The 25,378-nt window shown below is 31.6% G+C and overlaps 2 protein-coding genes across 4 annotated transcripts in view; one reads left to right on the top strand and one right to left on the bottom strand.

The window, feature by feature from the left end:
* The window catches only part of LOC143046433 (uncharacterized), a 62,989-nt gene extending 55,509 nt beyond the window's left edge, over positions 1-7,480 (top strand). The window contains exons 12-14 of the mRNA XM_076219596.1: positions 3,601-3,771; positions 4,857-5,048; positions 7,467-7,480. Coding sequence (XP_076075711.1) covers positions 3,601-3,771; positions 4,857-5,048; positions 7,467-7,480 — 377 coding nt within the window. The remainder of the gene's footprint in view (positions 1-3,600; positions 3,772-4,856; positions 5,049-7,466) is intronic.
* LOC143045037 (uncharacterized) overlaps positions 1-25,378 on the bottom strand; it is a 200,909-nt gene that overhangs the window by 145,923 nt on the left and 29,608 nt on the right. The gene's annotated exons all lie outside the window — the stretch shown is intronic.

Below are 25,378 nucleotides of genomic sequence, written 5' to 3'. Positions count from 1 at the left end.
GGGTTCAAGCATTTATGCATACTTTCCATATAGATTTCTTTCAGCCCGAATTAGGTATCATGCATATTAAAGTTTGGGTAAAAAGTTAATTGAATCGATCTACATAGTAATGTGTCATTCCTATGCATGTTGATAAATGACATACATGTAAGTGTATGTGAAAGAGAAAACAACATAACGTCAAAGAAAAACAAACGACATCTCGAAGTCATTATTCAATATTCAACAATAGACAAAATAAAGAAGTATAGCCATTGTTTTAAAGAGTATTATAAGTCGGACTTATCAAGATATTTTTTAACACATTTTTTAGTTTTACACCTGGAGTGAAACATATACGCAAGAAATCGGCATTGTGTTTTATGTTGTGCTGTTACACAACTGTTTTCATATACGCAAGAAATTGGTATTATGTTTTATGTTGTGCTGTTACACAACTGTTTTCATATACGCAAGAAATTGGTATTATGTTTTATGTTGTGCTGTTACACAACTGTTCTCATATACGTAATGTCTGCAAACATCTAATCAAAAACGCTGGTATCAACAGTTAGATAGAAGAATTTAAAAAACGAAGTTTAAAGGTTAAACCTGGTCTCAACTGTATGCTTTCACCAACAATATACACAATTAAATTTTTGTAATAATATTAACGGTACTTATTTAACTGCATCAAATGTACTTTTCGACATATGAATATAAATAAAAGATCAATCAAACGCAAATAAAATGAATGAAAAAAATGAAAAATGGAAAGTACGATAGACGCTAATAAGTTTAAAAACTAAATCTTTCAAAAGCACATTCAACTGTAGGATCGTATGTATTAAAAGCGTCAACTATTTTATGCGATAATGCTTTAAAATTACATAGCATGATTACTCTTTTAAAATTTTCAATCCATTTTCAGTTATAAGTGTGTAAATGATCAAAATATAAATTAATTCTGATAAACAATGCAGAGTCCAACCAGTTAGGACAGTCGATTACTGCCTAAAATAAACTCAAATATATACAATCGTTAAAACAGGAGCAAGTTGGTGGTACTCAGTGCAAGTAATACTTTGACACTGTAATATAAACTTTTTTTTTTTAATTTTAAGATATAATCATTCTTTCTGATTCAACTTTCAGTCGATTTTGGTTCGTCTTTTTCAGAAATTTACGTGTCAGGATTATTACTGGCTACACATAACACATCAGATGTCCACACCAGGACTTGTACACCGGTAACAACAAACTCAGTATACACGATGTCAGAGTTCCTAGCCATAGAAACCAGTGGTATTGAATTACTGGAATCTCGATGTGATGGTAAGAGTACTGGAAAAACATTGAAATATACTTTTCTGCTCTGCTTATTTGAACGATGAAAAAAGCAATTTTCTTTTTGTTAAAACTGATAAGGATGAGCAACAACCTGTTCCATTTTTAGTAAATATGAACTGGCAATGAAAATTTCACATTGTTTAAAAGATTTTGCAAAATTTAGATATTAACAACTTAAAAAGACTCTTTTTGAAATATTTCAAAGTTTTCTTCGTGCAAAAAATAAAACCACAAAATACCGAACTCAAATGAAAATTAAATTGGAAGATCCCTTAACAATTGGCAAGCACACATCATACGAATTGAAAACAACTGTCATATTCCTGACTTGGTACAGGCATTTTGATATGTAGAAAATGCTCGATTAAACCTGCTTTTAAAGTAAGGTTAACCTCTTATTCGTATGACAGACGCGTTAATTCCATTATTGTGACAACAATGTATGTGCAGAACATTTACAAGCAGACGTACTGTGGTTACCAAAATTCGTGGATTTGGGAAAACTTGCATAGTCGTTGATATTTAATTGCTTGGCTTCGGCAAAGTTTTAATTAGTAGTTTCCCAGGTCGAACAGAATCCACGAAAATTTGTATCCAACGAATATTAATAATTCCACAGTAATAGGTAAAAATGTAAAAAATATGGGTGATTCAGTCAGCATTGTGTGTTAAACATAATTACTTTATTAACAAACAAATATACCAGCAAAACAAAATGTTATTTAGACAAAGCATACACGGACAAAGGAAACACTAGAATACAAAAAATGACCACATTACAACAACACAATAACGGGATGTACATGTACATGTTCCGATTCAAGTCTGACGGATATAACCAAAAATGGATCAAACAGTTAACGTAAATAATTTACAAAAGACAAATAAAAGAACACTATAAAATGTAATTAGGAGGATAAACAACGTCATGACCAAGAAACTATACACCAGAACCATCACGTAATATTTGTGAAGTTGATACGGAATATTTATCAACAAGGTAATAGTATCTTCCGCTGGACTTTAAGAAAATTTACGAGGCGATCTTTGACAAAACCATGGTTAATCAACTTTCTGCTCAGACACGGGTGAAGTTTTACAAAGTCTGAGTAGCAGCGGCAAGTTTTTGAATACCGAATGAGTTGGGAAATATACAATCCCATATGCAATTAAGTTGCAGTATTGGTACTTAGGAAGAGAAATTGATAATTTCAAAATTAGAATCGTCTAGTTTGTCTGATTTTTGTACTGAGATCACCGCCTTTGTCAAATTCGAGGTAGAAGTCTGAAATTGAGGCGGAGGAAGCCGTGTTTGTTGTTTCTTTGAGTTCTTGTTCTTGAGGATATATTAATGACACTTAATCTGTAAATTTTTGATAATTTATGGGAAGAACATCATCATTATATCTGAATGGGAAATTAAATGATTTGGCTTCTTTCTTTTTTCTTCTGTTTTGACAAGTGTTTGAAGGAACTCCCGGTAAATGATTCTACATGTCTGTTATAAGCAAAACCAGTAAAATCGTTTGGTACTTGTGTGTTTCGATGTGAATTACGTATAGGAACAATAGACTTTATGGTGAATAACAGTCTAGTTGTACACAGTGATAGCTTGAAATGCATTCAATATAGATGTAAAAAAAACAATATTGGGAGAACACTTTTAAACTATCATATATTTGTGTCGTTCTGTCTGTTAAAAATAATTCTTCGAATTTCAATTAGATAAGTATCACATTTCAGAAATAAATGAGTGCACTTCAAATCCATGTGGAGACGGCAACATATGCTACAACAAGAAAAATGGTTATAATTGTACCTGTTTAAATGGATATAGAGGTAGTAACTGTCAGACACCACCAGACTTTTGTATCGGAAATAATTGCACCAATGGAGCCACGTGTGAAAGCCAACTAACAAATTATACATGTCATTGTGTGTTTGGATATAAAAGTTCTTTTTGTGAAAAAGAAATAGGTATTTCGTCTGTTTCTTGCTTTTTGGTCGGTCTCCTTGACATATAACTCATTTACATTCTTAATTTTACTTACTTTTTATTAACGTAATATAAAGCTGTGTTAAACGGACAATTCTTAGTGGTAATTTAAAATTGTACTGTAATTTGAAAAGAACAAAAACTTGTTACTTACTATTCCGTATAAAGAATAAGTGGTAAAAAACGCATTATAACTCTCTCATGTTGATGTGTTTATATCAGTCAGCGTTTATGAGCATAAATGTCAATATCTTTTATATCATTAAAATATCTAGTCAATGGTGGATGGAGTTCCTGGTTTGGATGGTCTGAGTGTTCGAAGTCCTGTGATGGTGGTAATAGATCACGTGTTAGATTTTGTGACAATCCTCATCCTGAACCTGATGGACAAGTTTGCGTCGGTAGTGACACTGGTGTTGGAAATTGCAATGAGGATTCATGTCCAGGTATTACTTATTCAACATTCAATATGGTATTATATATGATAAATCAGTTTTGCTTGTCATTATTTATCTTATAAAATCAATTCAATACTAAGTCTTTAAATATAATTAACGGTACGTACTAGTTTTACAGAACCAGTTGCTAATTTCGATAACTCATATCTCTGTAGTGATGCCTGATGCCATAACATGATTTATAACAGTCTTATACCTTCAACAAACGTAAAAAATCTAAAACAAAATGTTTAAAAAGATTATATTTACCACAGCGTATAATACAGTCCTTAATTTGAAAGGGTTTTTCAAAATTTTAGAACAACAAATCAAAAACAAAAAGGTGATTTCTGATGGGCAAGTGATACTTTCAGGGACTAACAGGTCACTAGTACAGGATCAGCTAGAAGCAGTCATAACATAAATTGTACCAGATGCGCTTTTTGCAACATTTAGGCCTTTTAAGTGACACTCTAGGTCAATATTTATATATAAACGTAAATGATCGTTAGGAGAGTGAAGAGATATTTCGTTGAGTTATTTGCATTTGGAAGGGGATTTGAGGTTTAAACAAACAATTATTTCGATTTAAGCAAAATCAAAGAAAAACATATATATACAGGAACAAGATGTTTATCATTTGTGAAACTCAATTTTACTACTTTATATATTTAAATGGAAAAAAAATGTTTTTTTTACTTCATCTCCAAAACTTTTTTTATAACAAGTGATTTATTTTAAAAAAACATCTCCAACAAAAATGCCCGCATCCTACACAAAGGATGAATTGCCTCTAACTGCTTTAGAGATTAACTACAAAGTTATTTTCAAAGAACACTTAAATTAACCCTGCATGTAGTTTACTCTTGTGAACAAATCTCATGTACAGGGAATACAAACCAATGTACAGATGATAACACATTTGATAATCAAACCGATTGAGAAATATACACTAGGAGCAAAAGGAACTTTGTCATGAAGGCAAGGAATAAAATATAAGAACGGAAATGTTTTTGTAAACAATTCTGGTGTGAACATTACAATATAAATTGTATTAGAATAGCGATGTTGATGTCTTAAATACATTATTTCAGTTTGCAAACCGTATTATGAAATAAAACAGTTCAAGAACGAGTTTAACTGTACCATCATTAATGACCATATATCATGCACTGTGACGTGTAAAAATGGATACGTTTTTCTACCTGAGCACCGACCAAATGATAAATATGAATGTGGAACAACTACCAATTATGTGTGGTCTGGTACACCACCAGCTTGTGCTCGTAAGTATTCTTTATATAATATTTAAGATATTGATACTATGTTTACATCGCATAAATGTCGTACTTAAATTTTAACAATCGGGCAATTTTGTTTAAAACTTCAAATGGTTCAAATATTAATAAAACGTGTACAAGGACTTACTTTCTAATGAAAACCCTTTGTTTTTTCCAGATGTTCAGTCACCCCTAGTTTTTTGGTGGGGTTCGTGTTGTTTTTTCTTAAGTTTTCTATGTTGTGTCATATGTACTATTGTTTGTCTTTTTGTCTTTTTTCATTTTTAGCCATGGCGTTGTCAGTTTATTTTCGATTTATGAGTTTGACTGTCCCTTTTGGTATCTTTCGTCCCTCTTTTCTTTCATCTCTCGTATTGGTACAATCTTCATGATTCTGTGTTGATTTTTCATCTAGTATAATCACTAATCGGTAAAGCTTTGTGCTTAAACTCGTTAGCAGCCAAAGGTGTTGATCAATAATTACAGAACGAAATAATCTTTGTCGATTATACCTTATAAGTTTATCAGTTTATTTTAGATTTATGAGTTTGACTGTCCCTTTGGTATCTTTCGTCCCTCCTTCATTATAAATATAAAATACAGATGACTTGTTTTGGTATTTATATTCATGCAATGGCTCAATAATTTATAATACCTAGTAACCCGTTTCATATGAATTCAATCGTATAATTTTATGGACATTTTCAAATCAAATTTCTAATTCTTAAAATACCACAACCCTTTCATGTTGTTTTAATCAAAAATGTTGTTTTAAAAAACAATAAATGTGTTTTACCTTGAATTCTAAAAAAAAACAACATTTGAACAAATGAACAAGAAATTTTGCTGGAATAAACGATTTAATTGCCACCATTGATCTCTAACGTTTTTTGATTTTATAAAGTTTTTGATATGAAAAGGAAAATGGACTTAAAATTTACATCTGCGCCAGACTCGCGTTTCGCCTACAAAAGACTCATCATTGACGCTCGAATCAGAAAAAGCCAGATAAAGTACGACGTTAAAGAGCATTAACGGATTCAGATAAATTACCGTAACCGAGAATCTTAGTTATACATTTGATTGTACCGAATAATATTTACATAAACAAACTCACATGGGGGAAATCATTCTGGATTTTAAACGTCTTTTTTGTATTATTGCTTCTTTATGTGGATTTTAATTTTTTGAAAAGTTATCGATTCTCACTGCAATAATTCATTTTTCAACATTGATTTCATTTTATACAGCAATTAGGACTCCAATAAAACTTCAAACAAAGTATGCATTTAATTATGACAGCTCTGGTTGTTCAAATGAAAATGAAATAAAAACTGAAATGGAATCACGAGTTCAAAGTCTACAATGCGTTGAAAATGCAACATGTCAGGTATTTGTTGACATAAATGGCTGTGGTGGCGGACTTGACAGAAGACGTAGATCTACACCAGACCTCGAAGTTATTGTGACATTTACATCCACACTTTCTGAAAGTAATGCTTTGGATTTGGAGGACTTTTATGCATCTAAAATAGGTATTAATAAAAAAAAAAAAAAACATCAGCTGTTTTCTTGCAACATTTTACAGCAAATTATATGTTAGATTCACAGACTTTATGAAATCAGTAATTTGAAATGGGCACAATCTTATTTATGTGAAAGGAAGTTTAATTCATTTATATATGTTTAATTTGTTTACATGTTTATATGCATTTATTGTTATCGACTTTAAAAAAACAAAACATTAAGATCTTTGTTAACTACAATAAGATTACTGCGTGTCAGGATGTGTGTTTCGTTTCTAAAATATAGGCTATAAGGACACGTGCAATCTTTCATTTGTACTTTCAGTTTCAGAGGAATTAGCCCAACTTATTAACATATATATAGACCAAGTTACAACGGCAGAAAAAATGATCAACGAAACGACAGACTTTTATACTATCAATGTCAATGGTGAAGTATATACAACAAATGTTTCAAATATCGACTTTTCGTCTAATGTCAGCTGTTCTCCAGGGGAAGTAGAATATGAAGCAGTTTGTGGGAAGATGTCAACAATGTTTTTTTCTTTGAAAGCGACGCAACATTGTGTATTTATTAACCTGTAATGTATATGTAAAGGTAGGCAAATTCTTTAGTTGATAGCTTAAGAATTTTGAATAAATCAAACCATGCAATGTGCTTATGAGCTATAAGCTAAATTTTGATAGAAACTTTTTTCGAATTCAGGTCTATCTAACAGGCTTTTATATTTATGTATGAATTTGTTTAAAGAATTTAACAAATTTACGGAAATGCGATTAAGATTTTAGCTACATATTGTAATTGTTACAACTCACCGAAAATCATACAATCTAAATGATGATTATGCCAGATGATGCTGATAGCATCAACTTATTTATAACTTGACAACCATAACAGAGCACAACAATTGACAGGGGCGATACTTCTAGTAATGTCAGTTTTCTCCTACCGTTAATTGTCACCCTACTTTTCAGATGACTCCTGAAACAGCACTAGGTAGATACCTCTAGTGAATATCACTACTTAGAAGTCAGTACTTCGTTTATGACATGATTTATTACGAACCTTTTTAAAATTGGCCGTTTATAAATTAAGAAACTAAGTTTTCAACTCCCTCAGACAACGTCAACCCCAGATGGTTTTCGCTATTTTTTAAAAACTGTTGTGATTATATAGCTCTTCATATGTTTTTGATCTTATACATCCTTGACTTTCAGTAGTTATCAAAGGTACCAGGATTATAATTTAGTACGCCAGACGCGCGTTTCGTCTACATAAGACTCATCATTGACGCTTTTTTCAAAAATATTATGAAGCAAAACAGGTACAAAGTCGAAGAGCATTGAAATTATCGACAATGCGCGTTCCTGTTGTAGGTAAATCTAGAAAAAGCATCTTGGATGCATCAAATTGATAACGTGTTGTATTTTTTTGTAGATTCAATGCGTTAATTGACGGTTCTTGACTTTTACATTATGTTTTTGTCTGATATGTTAAAACTGGGAAACAGTATCTGCTGGAATATTGCAATATAGCAATGAAAAGTTCATAATTGGGAAGCTTTTTTTCCTAAATGTTTGTTGTCAACCGACCCTCGTTGTCAATATCTAGATGTTAATCAAGATATGAGGCAGACCTTACAGTGTCCGTAGTATTCCTTATCTTCAGCTCGATGGGAAAGATGCGTTCATCATAGTCATCAATGTTGAATCATTTAGTTAGAGAGCATCAATATAGCAAAAAGTAAAGTTAAAATTTAGCCTTATATGAATAAAACAACAAGTTGGCAAGAAGTGGGCACAGTTCGATATTTGGCACAACTTTGGGGAATTTTGGGTCCTCAATGCTCTTCAACTTTGTAATAGTTTGGTTTAATAACTATTTTAATCTGAGCGTCACTGATGGGTCTTATGTAAACGAAACTCGCGTCTGGCGTACTAAATTATAATGGGTTAAACAAATGAAAAAGACGTAGGTACTCGTGGTCTGGCATAATCGTCAACTAGATCCATCAGTATTTTTAATTTGGGTTTCCAATTGATTGATATATAATTAATATATAAATACCTTTTGAATGATTTTAGGAGTTACTGACAATAAATGATTTTTATTTTACATTCTATTTATAAATTTTGCCAATCATCTCGAAAACAATACTACACACTGTATTGGAACTGTATCAAAATCTTTAGACAAGATAGATTCTGTAAAAAGCACAAATGATTAGCAAATCAAGATCCAACAAAAATTATACTCTTATAGAAAATAATGTATCTAAGTCTATATTTCGGTAGTGAATGACAATTGTTGAAACCAAGTGAGCGTTTAGTTTGTTTTACCGTCTCCTCCCCGTGTGTATTCAGTTTTGGATTTTCAAATAATTTTGCATCAGGCCTCATTAAAGAGACATAAACAGTCGGTTATGCGCATCATCTGGTGTAGGACAAATGTGTACTGCATATGGTTTTGTTATTGTTAAATGACCATCCCAATCTTAACTGCCGAAACACTATTAATGTCGGGTCATGCCATATAGGATGTGTGGTTGCATGTTGTGTTTTTTATTATAACATATTGTGTCCTATCATGCAATATAGGATGCTGTTTACATGGGTGTTTTTATCATAACACAATCTAACTAATTTAAAGTGAAATTACTAGATAGGGATTATGATAACGTGGAAATAGATAACAGTATTACTGACGCTTTATCAATGGACCGTACTGAATTATTACAATAAAACAAATCAAAAGCAAAACAAAATATTCCATTAGTTTTAATGACTAAATGTTATCCATATATACGTAAACTAAAGAAAAGTATTATGACACAATGACATTTATTATAGTTTGACGAAGATTGTGAACAACAAAAATTCAATACAACACCAATTGATGAGTATAGCAAACACAAGAGTGTAGGAGATATGCTTATAAGATTAAAGTTAAAGACTTAAACAGGAAATTGTCAGTTGGAACCCTGATGATCTGTCATAACAACTAGATCTATTGATGAAGAATTAGAATGTAAATATATCAATATATAAATGAATAAATATGTATCTTAAATCGACCATCCGAAGCTTAACTGCAAAACACTAAAGTAGTGTCGGGTCCTATCATGCAATATGGGATACGTGGTTGCATGAGTGTTTTATTATAACCAAACTTATTTTAGTGGCGTGTCCTACTGGTACATATTGGAGTGAAGAGCTGTGTGTTCTGTGTCCTGTAAGTACATACCTGAATGAATCAGGACAGCAGAGATGTGAAGCTTGTCCAAATGGGTATAATACATTGTACAGAGCATTCAGAAATTTAACTGATTGTTCTGGTAAGTGGCAAATATTCTTATTATCATAAAATATTATAAATATTATGCTACATTAAAAATGTAGAAAAAAGTGGGAAAATTATTGTCAACATAGACGGTAAATCTTTATGATGTGTTATTACAGTTAATAGTTTTATAAAACAAGAAAAGAAAAACCAATATAGAAAATTAATAAATGTTAACTGCAAAATCTTTTAAGATGAATACATAGAAAATATATCTTAAAAGATTAGTTGGTGAAGCCTAGTTTAATACACGTCTAATGGTAAACTGTTCGATGCTAATAAAGACAATTCACAATGAAGCCAACAAAAAACTCTCTGTCATAACGTTTTGTTTGTATCTTCTTAATTGACTTATGAGTTTTTAAAAGATAATAAACTACTTTTCTATATTAAAACGAGATTTTTTAAGGTTTTGAAATATGTGTGTTTCAAACAGGAGAGTTTGAAAGTTATGAAAATAAAAAAGAGATAAAAAAAATTCCGTGGTATTTTGATTCGTATATTGTACTTCCGATTGCATAGTGTGTAATTTAATAATGAAATAAAATATCCAATTGTATCTAATATGAATAGAACTCCCGTTTGAAATATACTCCTGGTTATTTAGTGTTCTTATTTGTCTATTGTCATTATTTTCTATTACATACAAAGGTTAATTTCATGTCATTTTAGAAAACATCACTGAAACTTCTTCTTCTACCTTATTAAGTCCAGTTTCAAGTTCAACATCTACTAGTGCACCATCCAGTTCAAGTGCAATGACTAGTGAGACTTCAAGTAAGTAATGTATCTCCCTCTTGCAAAGCTCGGATTCCTTGCCCAGCTTTGGCTAAACGTTTTGTCCTTTTTGGTTTATAGCTTTTCATATTTTTAATAATCTTTGGATTTTCAAATAGTTTGGCCTCGAGCATCAATGAGGAGACATTAATTGTCAAAATGCGCATCTGGTGCATAAAATGTGGTACCGTTAATGTTATAAAAGACGAACCTAAGCAATGTGACAATGATATATAATTCAACAAAGGTTTATTAACAGTTACTGATATGCCAGCTCCAGACCTCAATTAAACTGATTGAAAGATTATGTCTCATCATTATTATGTTAATATAAATATGGTATGAGTGCCATTGAGCGTCTTTCTATCCAACCGAACGGGAAGCTATAAAGAGCACCAAAATTACAAGTGTAAAACAATTTAAACAGGAAAACAAAGGTCTACTCTATATTAAGGGGAAAAAAAGAAACGAGAAACACTTATGTACCGCACCAACAAACGACAACCACTGCACAACAGGTTTCTGACTAAGAATAGGTGCATTAATATGCAGCGAGTTTAGATGTGTTTGTTTGTTTTGACGATGAAAGTATTTTTTTTTCTTTTTCAGGTTTAACTGCAATATTAGTTCCAGTGATTGTTGCATCGTTGTTAATTGTTACAATTATAGTGACATCGGTAGTCTTGATGAAATACAGAAATTATGTTAGGTATGTGTTTATTCGCAAAGTTTGTAACGTGCATTATAGATTACCAAGAGAACATTTTCGCTATTGAGTAATTAACATGGACCACATTTGATCAACAAATATTACAGTATAAGTTACATTGTAATCACCTATATAAAGACTTTTTAACAAAATATAAAGCGCAAATTACATGACATGTAAGTTGGAAGAACACTTAACGATGATAAAAAAAAACAGGTCTGAAAAGTCTATACCAAAAAAACCTCAGACAAACAACAAAAGAGAACAGTCAACTCGCACACTAAAACTTTGAATAAAAGAGGTCCGAGCCTGATGTCTAGTTAACAGAAAAATGAAAATAATACATAAACTAACAAATGACTTCTAGCAGTTACTGACATGCCAGCTTCAGACCTCAATTAAACTGAATGAAATATTATATCTTCATCATTTGTATGTATGTCAACTCAACAATCGTCAAAATAAAACAAATGAAGTTAACAATGGATTGATGCCATAGTAAATGTTTAAAATAAACAGTCAAAAATCAGGAAGAAATCTGAAAGGGACATAATTTTTTTTATCATAAACCAAGTTAACAAGTTGAAAAGTGAAAATCAAATACCGATCATAATTTCCTTTCTTCAAAATCAGTTATGTTTACTTATAATTTGTTCTACCTTTTCTATCATCAATTCACATGTTTAATAAAATTGAGAATGGAAATGGGGAATGTGTCAAAGAGACAACAACAAGACCATAGAAAAAACAACAGCAGAAGGTCACTAACAGGTCTTCAATATAGCGAGACATTCCCGCACCCGGAGGCGTCCTTCAGCTGGCCCCTAAACAAATATATACTAGTTCAGTGATAATGAACGCCATACTAATTTCCGAATTGTACACAAGAAACTAAAATTAAAAAATACAAGACTAGCAAAGGCCAGAGGCTCCTGACTTGGGACAGGCGCAAAAATGCAGCGGGGTTAAACATGTTTATGAGATTTCAACCCTCCCCTATACCTCTAGCCAATGTAGAAAAGTAAACGCATAACAATACGCACATTTAAAATTCAATTCAAGAGAAGTACGAGTCTGATGTCAGAAGATGTAACCAAAGAAAATAAACAAAATGGCAATAATTCATAAATAACAACAGAATACTAGCAGTTAACTGACATGCCAGCTCCAGACTTCAATTATACTGATTGAAAGATTATGATTTCATCATATGAATATCAGGCACAATCTTTCCCGTTAGGGGTTTAGTATCATACCATCATAACATATATGAGAAGAACATAACCCGTGTCATGCCGACAACTGTTTTTTTTTAATAAATGTGTTAAGTTCCGATGCAAAGACCCTATAAGTGAATCAATATTAACGCCAAAATAAGCAATCTTTAGTGACCTGACAACAGTTTCGTAACTATATCCCTTCTTGATAAGTCTATTGAAAGGTTTTGTTAGTTTCTGAGGTGAATACTGACATTTTTGTGCTTTATAAAGAATTTTTCCATAAAAAATTGGATGTGAAATACCTGTACGTATAAGAATAGCTTATTTGAATACATTATATGTTTTCTATTTATTTTCAGAAGGCTTAGTAGACAGAAACATCCTAGAAAACCGAGCATAGCTAGTATGAATATGGTCAGACCAACACATTGGGTAAAACCAGATGACTGTGGCCTTCCACCAGCAAGTACAGAAATTGCGCAGATGTGTACATAAACTTTGCAAATTTAATAAAGCATACATTTTAGAAGTTTGACTCCAGAGGGAAAATTTGGTATTTAGGTCTGAGAAGTGAAAAGAAATTGTGTTTTAATTATGGTTATAAACTAAAACAACATATTCACTAATAGTATGTTAATCATGTCCATAATGTTATTTTTATATTTTTTATTATGTAGGTGAAAAAATCAGATGTTTATGAATTAGATATTCATTAAAAAAACAATAAACATAGTAGACAATTTCTTACTTTCAAATATATTTTCCGGCCGAATTAGTCTGTTAAACTTTGTTAGCAGTGACAGAAGAAAACTTCAAATTCAAACAGCTCTAATCTACTTAAATCATCAAACCATCAAGAAAAATGGTATAACATCAACATATTAGATACATGGGGATATTAAAGACAAATTTTATATTTCTGGCAATATAATGATGTTTGATAGTATCATATAGTATTAATTCAGACAAAGAAGCTATATTCAAGGGGATATAATAAGCTCGCAGAACCTTTTATTCCCTCAATAGTACAAACCATTTTAAAAAGAAAAAAGGGAACTCAAGATATATATTGAATGTTAATACCTAAAGAGGTTCTTTATGGAAATAAAAAGTGGAATGAAACTTTGAAACTTGATGAATTAGATTGGAGACAAATTTTCAAACTCCCTTTTGCAGTTACTAATAAAACAAAATTACAATGGTTACAGTTTAGAGTAAATCATTGGATATTATTAGCTACAAACAATTTTTTGTTTAAAATTAATATCATTAATAGTCAACTATGTAATTTTTGTAAGGAAGAAATAGAAACTATAGAACATGTACTATTGAATTGTGAAAATGTCCAGAATTTTATAGACAAAATATATATGTTACAGGGAATTTGTAAAATCAGTGATTTTGTAAAATCACTGGACTCATCAGTGATTTTGTAAAATCACTAACAGTTTCAGTGGTTTTGTAAAATCGCTGAAATTTTAGGGATTTTACAAAATCACTTAAAAGAGAGCTAGGGATTTTGTTAAATCCCTGATTTCAATTAAGTATAACTTGCTATTAGAAATGTGTTTTTCTTATTAAGATAATAATAGACTAATGATCACTAATGAGTTTGAAATATATTTGTTTATTAAACACTATGAGCTAGAACTAGTGTATAATGCTAATGACTAAAAGGCATGTTAACGAATATTTTGACCACTGTTAATTTACTTATTTTTGCATGGCAAGTTTGGGTGACATCTACTGTTACATAATTGCCTTGCTTTTTAATGCATGTCTGTATCAAATTAACCTGTACTAGGAAAATTGAACTCTTTGCTTATCATAGACTTAACAACAATACCTTTACTGTAGCAGCTCTAAGCTTTTTTAGTTGCCATTCCTGTCAAAGTTTCTTGTTAAGTTCTAAAGCTTTGAATGAAAGATTTGCGTACTTTTAATACCATTTTGTCCCTACCACCATGACCTATTGATATGTGAATTTTCTGAACTATGCTGTACATGTCTTCAAGACATACATAGTATTTTTAATACATCTTCATCTGATGAATACCGCTTTTAACGATTTTTCAAATCTTCAAATTGAAGAACTTCATACCTACATTAAATAAAATATTTACTTTATTTGGATTAAAAGAGTTGAGAAAGTTAAGAAACTTATTCCAAGTTATATCACTTTGTGATAGAATAAATTTATCTGATATATGACCAAAGTAAGTAAAACGTTTTTATTTTTGCTTGGTTAGAACTTTATAAACATGGAAGTACAAAACTAAGTAATCTTACCTATATTTTCTGTTGTCTTTTTTCATTATTACTTTGTGAAATAAATGTTATTTTGTAGGTAAATTTATACATGTAATAATACAACACGTATTTGCTTTTTATCTATCAATTTTCATTCAGCAATAAGATGCTCTTGCTCTGATATGCATGTAATATTTGACACTGGATCACATACCCTAACCCACTCAATTTCTTATACATTTTATATGTGTTTTTCCTTCTCTAATGACAGCAATCAACTCATGTTCCGTTTTTATATTTGATTTTAAAAATTTGATATAATTTGTTTTATTTTATACAGTAATTACAGAAAAAAACTATAATAAATAGTAACTTTCTTACAAACAAGGTAGTTTTAAGACAATATAAGAGCTTGTTTTGTCTTGAACTCTTCTTTCTGTGACTCATTGACAACATGTTTCAAAGTTTCATCATATTTTCCCCAGTTCTATATGTTGCACTTCAATTTTCCCTCAATTATTTGAAGTAACTGTTGTGTTTGTGTTTGCTCTTGATTTAAAGACATCTGTGTCTGAGCCATTGTTCTACAGTATGTCAGTTGTTTAGTGCATGAAAACTGCTCACTTGATATTAAAATAAAACCTCAAACATATTGAGTGTTACTGTACAAAGTAGGCTTTTTTCACAGAAGTACTTAAAAAAATGAATGAATTTACTTTACAAATTCCCTGAATTTAATCAGCGAATCTGTAAAAAAGATCTTAATTATTTCAGGGATTTGTAAAATCACTAGTCAAAATCAGGGATTTTATAAAATCACTAATCAGTTCAGTGATTTTACAAATTCCCTGAAATTTCAGTGGTTTTACAAAATCCCTGATTTCACAAATTCCCTGTAACATATATATATGGTTTTTAGCTAATGGTATAAGTATCTCATTCACCAAAAATATTTTTTTGTTAGGTGATGTATACAAGGATGAAATTTCAAAACTGATTTGTCTGTGTCTTAAACAATATATTTGTAATACAAGATATTTCCAGACAGATTTATCAATTCATGCTGTGAAGAAAATACTAAAAAGATCTTTATAATCTAGAGAAATGTATAGCAGTAAGAAACAAACTTGAGAGTTTCTACAAATTGTGGATTCAATTTACTAATTTGTTAGATTGTAATTAAAGTCTTACTGTAATTCATATGTGAATAACATGTTGTAATGTTGACTTCTTAATCAAAATAAAAATATATTCATCAAAACATTATATTTATTTTCTTTTTCTTCTTTGTGTTTTAAGTTTTGAATTTTTTAATATTTTTTTCTTTAAATTCACAAAAAAACTATAAAACTTTAAGTATCTGTTGAGTAAAATTACAGCTGATATAATGTTTTGTAAAATGAACTAACAAATACTAACAGATATAAATTTTCTTGTTCTACTGCTAACATAAACGAGGCCGTAATAAGGTACCAGTATTCAATGTTTTTCATTACTAACAAATGTACAGATTTCAATAAAAAATTAAAAAAAACAAAAAAGCTATTGGATACATGAAAACATGGAAAACGTTGGACTTGTGTTTAAAAAAAATTAGGCAAACAAATTACATGTATCTATCAATATCATTGAGATATATAATCAGAATTTAAGGTTAAACAAAAACATGAGCAAATAAATAAATTTGGTGTATTTATTGTCTTCTGATTGGTTAAAAGTATTAGTTTTATTTTCAATGTTGTCAATTTGTATGGCGACACGCCCACTCTGACGTTGTGTATTCATACGCCAACATGTGAGTACGTTGTTATTGTTAATATAAATAGTATAAAAAGTTCTGTGAGCCTTATTTGATAGAAATTTATATATAATGAATGGCAATGATTTATTTTGAATTTATTGACCCATAAAATTATTTTTTGACTCTTCACATTTTACATAATCCGCTTCGCGGATTATTCAATGTGAAGAGTCAAAAATTAATTTTATGGTTCAATAAATTCAAAATAGATAATAGCCATTCATTAATTAAACATGGAAAAACAAAGCAATGAGATCTCCGGAAGTTACCAGTCAGTGAGGCCATGTGTAACTCAACGCATTAAGTTCTTAAGGGAAGTCATAACTTTATACCTGCATACAAAAAAACACTTCACTGAAATAAATTTTACAACCATTTGAATAAGTCTTCGTGTTGCTCAGTCTTTAGTTTTCTATGTTGTGTCTTGTGTACTGTTTCTGTTTGTTTGTCTTTTTTTTATTTTTAGCCATGGCGTTGTCTGTTTATTTTCGATTTATGAGTTTGACTGTTCCTCTGGTATTTTTGCTCCTCTTTTATAAGTCAGAGTTTAAAAAGCTATTATAATAGTGAGATGACGTATAGTTTCATTCACTATTTGAATGCACAAATATATAACATAAATGTCGACTGACTTTGAGCCACAACAAGAAGAACTATTTTTAAATCAAACGTTTAGAAGAATTTAAGTTACTAGTATATAATATTCACTGCTGTAATATCGTTTAATTGTCAACAAACAACCTCAATGTCATTCATTGTTTTTGGTGTCTTCTCAGTAAAAGGAGTAGGTCCGGTAAGGCCGATTTTGGCCTCAAATTACAGGTTCATCTAACGAAATAATTTGGACACTTTTTAAACACTTAAAAGTGTGTAATTCAATTGATTCAATTAGTTAATGTGAAAGATTTTAACTGATTAAGTCATTAAAAACGGTCCGATTCAAGCTTAAATATGAAAAATCTATCAAATATGCAAAATAAAGTCACTTTTGAGATGGTGTTTGTCAAAATTGAAAGTGGCCGCATCCGTGTTTATCCTAAACCTTTATATATGTAATGTATTATCATCAAATTCAACTTACATTTCAATATTATGAATGAACACGAATGTGGCCGCTTTCATTTAAGACAGAAACCGTCTAAAATTTAACAAAATTGCTAAAATTGTGAAGATTTCAGAAAACAGATATAGGAAGATGTGGTGTGAGTGCCAATGAGACAACTCTCCATCCAAATAACAATTTTAAAAAAGTAAACCATTAAAGGTCAATGCACGGCCTTTAACACGGAGCCTTGGCTCACACCGAACAACAAGCTATAAAGGGCCCAACAATTACTAGTGTAAAACCATTCAAACGGGAAAACCAATGGTCTAATCTATATAAAATTTAAAAAAAAAAAAAAAAGAGAAACGAGAAACACGTATAAACAAACGACCACTACTGTACATCAGATTCATGACTTAAGACAGGTGCAAACATTTGCAGCGGGATTAAACGTTTTAATGGATTCAAATCTCCTCTCTTTTTCTGAAACAATAGCCTAACATCACCACATAGAAAAAGACACGATAAAATATAAATTGGCAGGCTGAACTCAATCAAACAACGTACATTAATACACTATAAACGAATAAATTTGATCTGCGATATATGAATGCAAAACAGTCCATATTTGTGTAGCAGAAGCATTCTACTTTCCAATAAATAGCTAAAAGATTACATTTTCACAAGTTTGTAAACTGCTATGTTTTGGGGTCAAAAAGGCGTCTCACTGAACCTACTCCTTTGTCGCTCAACAGTCTTTGATAGATCCGAAATCTGCTTTGCTTCATCGTGTTTCGTAATTGTTGGGGAGAACGAATAGCTAACGGGAGGCGGAGATCTTCTTCCTAACGTGATTCTGTCACATTTAAATTCATCATTACTACAAGAAGCTACGTTAAATAAAATCAAAAAATCAAAAATATATACTTACAACTGTTAAAAAAGTATACTTTATAATTTAATTAGATAAAGGTATGCATTATGTCAGGGTAAATAAGAAAACCATTTATTGAAATATTACAGGATATTTTTTGGAAATTCCAACGGACAGCGTTAATAAAAGCTGATACAGTTATGCAGAACAAAGTTATAAGAATGAACTTTTATTTAAAGTAGATATAAAGATGACGTTCTTTCACTAAATAATTCAAGATTTGGTGACTATGTTGAACGTATCTATCTCATCGAACTAGAGATAAAGGATATATAGCAGATACAGTTTACGTCGGTCTCATGTCTTGAATTAAATCCAGAAATTGACAGTGAGGGTCGGTTGAAAATAACACTTTACGACAAAAGAGATGAGTTCAGCTTTCCAATTGTGAACTTTCCATTTCTAAGTAGCACCATTCCATCAGCACCTGCATACGGAATATTTATTTCCCAATTGATACGAATTCTCGTGCTTGCATTCCCTATCGTGATTTTCTTGATAGAGAGTTGCTGCTCACAAGGAAGCTATTAAACCAAGAGTTCCAAATGGTGAAGTTGAAATCATCCCTTCGTAAGTGTTACGGACGCCATCACGAGTTGGATTGGCCGTTATGGAATAACCGTTCCACAAATGATATCGGATATGTTTATTACGTCGTAACTACAATCCTCTACCCTTTCATGAATGTGCCCTACCGAATTAGACTATTTATCGGATTTGTAATAACATCAGCAACACGACGGGTGCCACATATGGAGCAGGATCTGCTTACCCTTCCGGAGCACCTTATATCACCCCTAGTTTTTGGAGAGGTTCGTGCTGCTTATTCTTTAGTTTTTTATTTTTTGTCAGGTGCTCTATTGTTTGTCTTTCTTTCTTCTTTCATTTTTAACCCGGCCACGTCCACTTGTATTTTTGTCAATCTGATGAGTTAAGCCTTTTTCAACTGATTTTTATAGTTCGTTCTTATGTTGTACTGTTATACCACTGTCCCAGGTTAGGGGGAGGGCTGGAATCCCGCTAACATGTTTAACCCTGCCACATTATTTATGTATGTGCCTGTCCTAAGTCAGGAGCCTGCAATTCAGTGGTTGTCGTTTGTTTATGTGTTACATATTTGTTTTTTGTTCATTTTTTTCATAAATAAGGCCGTTAGTTTTCACGTTTGAATTTTTTTACATTGTCTTATCGGGGCCTTTTATAGCTGACTATGTGGTATGGGTTTTGATCATTGTTGAAGGCCGTACGGTGACCTATAGTTGTTAAAGTGTGTCATTTTGGTCTTTTGTGGATAGTTGTCTCATTGGCAATCATACCCAGGGGCGGATCCAGCCATTTTAAAAAGGGGGGGTTCCAACTATATGCTCTCATTCAAATAAAATTGAGAAAGGAAATGGTGAATATGTCAAAGCGACAACCACCCGACCATAGAGCAAACAACAGCCGAAGGCAACCAATGGGTCTTCAATGTAGCGAGAATTCCCGCACCCGTAGGTGTCCTTCAACTGGCCCCTAAAATATGCATAATAGTACAGTGATAATGGACGTCATACTAAACTCCGAATTATACACAAGAAACTAAAATTTAAAATCATACAAGACTAACGAAGGCCAGAAGCTCCTGACTTGGGACAGGCGCAAAATTGCGGCGGGGTTAAACATGTTTATGAGATCTCAACCCTCCCCCTATACCTCTAGCCAATGTAGAAAAGTAAAAGAATAACAATACGCACATTAAAATTCAGTTCAAGAGAAGTCCGAGTCCGATGTCAAAAGATGTAACAAAAGAAAATAAATAAAATGACAATAATACATAATAACAACAGACTACTAGCAGTCAACTGACATAAAATTGAGAATGGAAATGGGGAATGTGTCAAAGAGACAACAACCCGACCAAATAAAAAACAACAGCAGAAGGTCACCAACAGGTCTTCAATGTAGCGAGAAATTCCCGCACCCGGAGGCGTCCTTCAGCTGGCCCCTAAACAAATATATATACTAGTTCAGTGATAATGAACGCCATACTAATTTCCAAATTGTACACAAGAAACTAAAATTAAAATAATACAAGACTAACAAAGGCCAGAGGCTCCTGACTTGGGACAGGCGCAAAAATGCGGCGGGGTTAAACTTGTTTGTGAGATCTCAACCCTCCCCCTATACCTCTAACCAATGTAGAAAGTAAACGCATAACAATACGCACATTAAAATTCAGTTCAAGAGAAGTCCGAGTCTGATGTCAGAAGATGTAACCAAAGAAAATAAACAAAATGACAATAATACATAAATAACAACAGACTACTAGCAGTTAACTGACATGCCAGCTCCAGACTTCAATTAAACTGACTGAAAGATTATGATTTCATCATATGTACATCAGGCACAATCCTTCCCGTTAGGGGTTTAGTATCATACCATCATAACATATATGAGAAGAACATAACCCGTGTCATGCCAACAACTGTTTTTAGAATAAATGTGTTTAGTTCCGACGCAAAGACCTTATCAGTGACTCAATATTAACGCCAAAATATGCAATCTTTAATGACTTGACAACAGTATCGTAATTATATCCCTTCTTAATAAGTCTATTCAAAGGTTTTTTAAGTTTCTGAGGTGAATACTGACACCTTTGTGCTTTATAAAGAATATTTCCATAAAAAATTGGATGTGAAATACCTGAACGTATAAGAAGTCTGCATGTTGAGCTATATTTACGAATGATGTCTTTATACCGATGATAAAATTTAGTAAATGTCTTGACTAGTTTGTGATATCGAAAACCCTGGTGTAATAATTTTTCAGTAATACATAAATTTCTCTCGTTAAAATCTAAAACATTGTTACATACACGAGTGACATGCCAGCTCCAGACCTCAATTAAACTGATTGAAAGATTATGTCTTCATCATATGAAAATCAGGTACAATCCCTCCCGTTAGGGGTTTAGTATCATACTATCATAAAATATATGAGAAGAACATAACCCGTGTCATGCCAACAACTGTTTTTTTTTAGAAATAAATGTGTTTAGTTCCGATTCAAAGACCCTATTAGTGAATCAATGTTAAAGCCAAAATATGCAATCTTTAATGACCTGACAACAGTATCGTAACTATATCCCCTTTTAATAAGTCTATTTAAAGGTTTTGTTAGTTTCTGAGGAGAATACTGACATTTTTGTGCTTTATAAAGAATATTTCCATAAAATTTTGGATGTGAAATACCTGAACGTATAAGATGTCTGCATGTTGAGTTATATTTACGAATTATTTCCTTATACCGGTGACAAAATTTAGTAAATGTTTTGACCAGTTTGTGATATCGAAAACCCTGGTGTAATAATTTTTCAGTAATACATAAATTTCTCTCGCTAAAATCTAATACATTGTTACATACACGAGCGAATCGTACAAGTTGAGATATATAAACACCATAAGATGGTGACAAGGGAACGTCACCATCTAAAAATGGATAATTAACAATAGGAAATGAAAAATCATCTCTTTTATCATAAATTTTTGTATTAAGCTTCCCGTTTATGATATAGATATCAAGATCGAGGAAAGGGCAGTGGTCATTGTTATCATTAGCTTTATTTAAAGTAAGTTCTACAGGATAAATTTCTTTAGTATACATACTGAAGTCGTCATTATTTAGAGCCAATATATCATCCAAATATCTAAAAGTATTGTTAAATTTTTGTATCAAATGTTGTTTTGATGGGTCTTTGCTAATTTTAGTCATAAATTGTAACTCATAACAATACAAAAACAGGTCCGCAATAAGTGGTGCACAGTTAGTCCCCATTGGAATTCCAATAACTTGACGATATACGGAATCTCCAAAGCGAACAAAAATGTTATCAAGTAAAAATTCAAGTACATAAATAGTATCAAAGCATGTCCAATTGACATAGTTCTTTTGTTTATTGCTACTAAAAAATGATCTAAAAGAGTTTGAACATATGTACTCGCATTCCGACTTTTTAAATGCCCAGTTAATTAGGGATGTGAATTTTTTCTTAATAAGAATATGAGGCAAAGTGGTATATAGGGTAGAAAAATCAAAACTTTGAACAGATTCAAAATCACCAATATATGCATGCAATTTATCAAGTACTTCCAACGAGTTTTTGACACTCCAAAAGTAATTAATTCCACTATTTTCAAAGGCCTTATTTGAACAATTTATTATCAGGTTTTTTATTGTACCAAGTGTACTAGTAAGTAAAACAGACAATTTAGTAGTTGAACAATGGCTAGAAGATGAAATAAATCTATATTTGTAAGGTTTTTTGTGCAGCTTCGGAAGCCAGTACATAGTTAGGACTTTCATTGTGTTTGGTTCTGCTTGTAAAGAAGTAGCTAAAAGTTTATGTTTGTTACAGATGTCGTTTTCTGAAAATGAAGTCAGTTGGAATGTTGGTGAATTCGTGATTTCCTTTTGCAGAACCTCTATATAAAATTTACGTCAAACAATAATGATATTATTAGCAGCTTTATCAGCCGGGACAAAAACAAATTCCTTGGCTAGTTCTGTTAGTTTATTTTTGATACGCGAAATAGGGTTTTTATAGTTTTTGTTGAGAGTAAAATGTTCTTTAAAATGTTGTATTCGAATATCAACTATCTTCATTACTGAATTAAAAAAAGAGTCCAAAGATTTTTTGTCAGCTTTTTCCCGTTTTACCCATTTCAAACAGTAGGCACGGAGTGAGTCGTTGATGATATTACGACACTCATTCCAGTTAATAGTTGACACGGGACGATAGTTAGGTCCTTTACTGAGAAATTATTTTAACTCTCGGTCGCGAACGATGTTAAGGTCTCCTGTTATAACATGGGAAATTGGTCCATAGGTGTATTCTGAATTACTGCAATTACACGACATAGGTGTATTTTCAGTGATATTTACATCTTTACACAATTGGCTATAATTAAACAAATATTTTCGGGTAGATTTCTTGTAAATATAACAAATGAGAGGGAGTTCAGTATTATCAAATTTGGTCTTTAACAGAATGGTCGTTAAAAATACCGGCAATATTTACAAAATCAAAACCTTTATTGACATACTTTATTTTAATAAATTGTTTTTTATGATCTTCAGGGCGATCAATTTTTGGAAACAGTTTAGAATAACAATATGCCATTATAATTTGGACAATTTCATACTTAGGACTGTAATATGAAATTGTGTTGCAATCCTCTAAAATTTTATTTTATTTATTTATAGGTAAAGAACAAAGCTTGGTTAACAGATAATGTCTGCCGTTGTTTTTTGAAATGGAAATTAGGTCCGAAATATTTGTATGGTTGGTCCGAAATTTTCTTTGATTGCGATTTTTTCTGCGTCCATGAGAACGATTTTTACGAACAGTTTTAGAAACTATATCCAAAATGTTAACAGAATCGGTTCTTGATATATTGCCAATTCCCATGATATTATCATTAAGACCGAGAGGGTAGACTGTCTGTAATTTTTTAATCCAATTTAATTCATTTATTTTTCGTGATCGTACAAACTTGGAATGAGATTCACCAGGCTGCTTATTTACTACTTCTAAAGGTTGAACTGTTAAATATTTAATAGGATGACTGTGCTTCTTAAGATGTTGATAAATGATACTTTTGAATTTATTGGGTCTTTTAAAACGATACAGGTGTTCTTGCGTGCGTTTAGATAAATATCGCCCAGTTTCACCTACGTACTGAATACCGCATCCCGGTTTGTTTCATGTGAGTAAATAAATAATACTGTTTGTTTTTCAAGTAATATCAGTTTCAAAATTTAGAGAAAATGTGCGACCATTAAATGTGGACCTAACTGTATTGTTGGTGGAAAGACGGGGACACGTAAGTCATTTTTTGGCATGACACTTATCGATAGAAGGGTAACCACGATTTTTATTGTTAAAAACGTTAGCGATGGTAGTATTTTTAGATAAGCGATTCTGAAGATTGAGACGTGTAGATACCCTTTGAACGAGTTTAGTATTTAATATTTTTCCATTTCTAAGCTTCATATTTGTTTTTTGGTATGTAGATTTATTACAAATGCATTGATCGTTAAAAAAAGGGGGGGGTTCCAACCTCTCTTATATACATATAAAACTACAACATAATAAGCTCTTTAGAGCTTTGAATCGAAACAACATAAAGTTATAAGTTATAAAGCATATTAAAGACAATCCATTGTCTAACAATTACAAGTAGTCACGATCAAACAATCTTTTATTCTATACCGCCAAATTCTTTATTTGTCTTTCACAGGCTAGAGAATATTATTCAATGGTTATGAAGGTTGTAGATGATAATTGTTTTGCTTATTGTTTTATGCAACAATCAGACCGTTTTCACACTTGAATTGTTTCACATATAGTCATCCTGGGCATTCATATCTTGCAGCACTGTAATGGCTGTGCATATTGTTGAATGAAATGACCTGTTGTTGTTTCACATCCTTGTCCATTGGTTGGTATTTACCTCACTAACAATCATACTACATATCCGTATACAAGTTATCTGTCCCAATTAAATATTTCAAATTCTAAGTCTAAAACGCAAAGTTAACAAAAGTAAGCATTTATTTAGATTTGACATGTTTGAGTGGTATATGACAAGGTAAAATCACATTTTGTGTCATTTTAGATATCATGGCCCGTATGGATAAAACATCTTCACTTAAGTATTTCTTAATCTTAGATTTCACTAAGAATTCTTTTAGTT

The sequence above is a fragment of the Mytilus galloprovincialis genome, chromosome 9 (genome assembly GCF_965363235.1).
Source record: "Mytilus galloprovincialis chromosome 9, xbMytGall1.hap1.1, whole genome shotgun sequence".
Lineage (NCBI taxonomy): Eukaryota > Metazoa > Mollusca > Bivalvia > Mytilida > Mytilidae > Mytilus > Mytilus galloprovincialis.
Note: the sequence above shows the minus strand (reverse complement) of the source record. Positions and strands in the feature narration are given on the sequence as shown.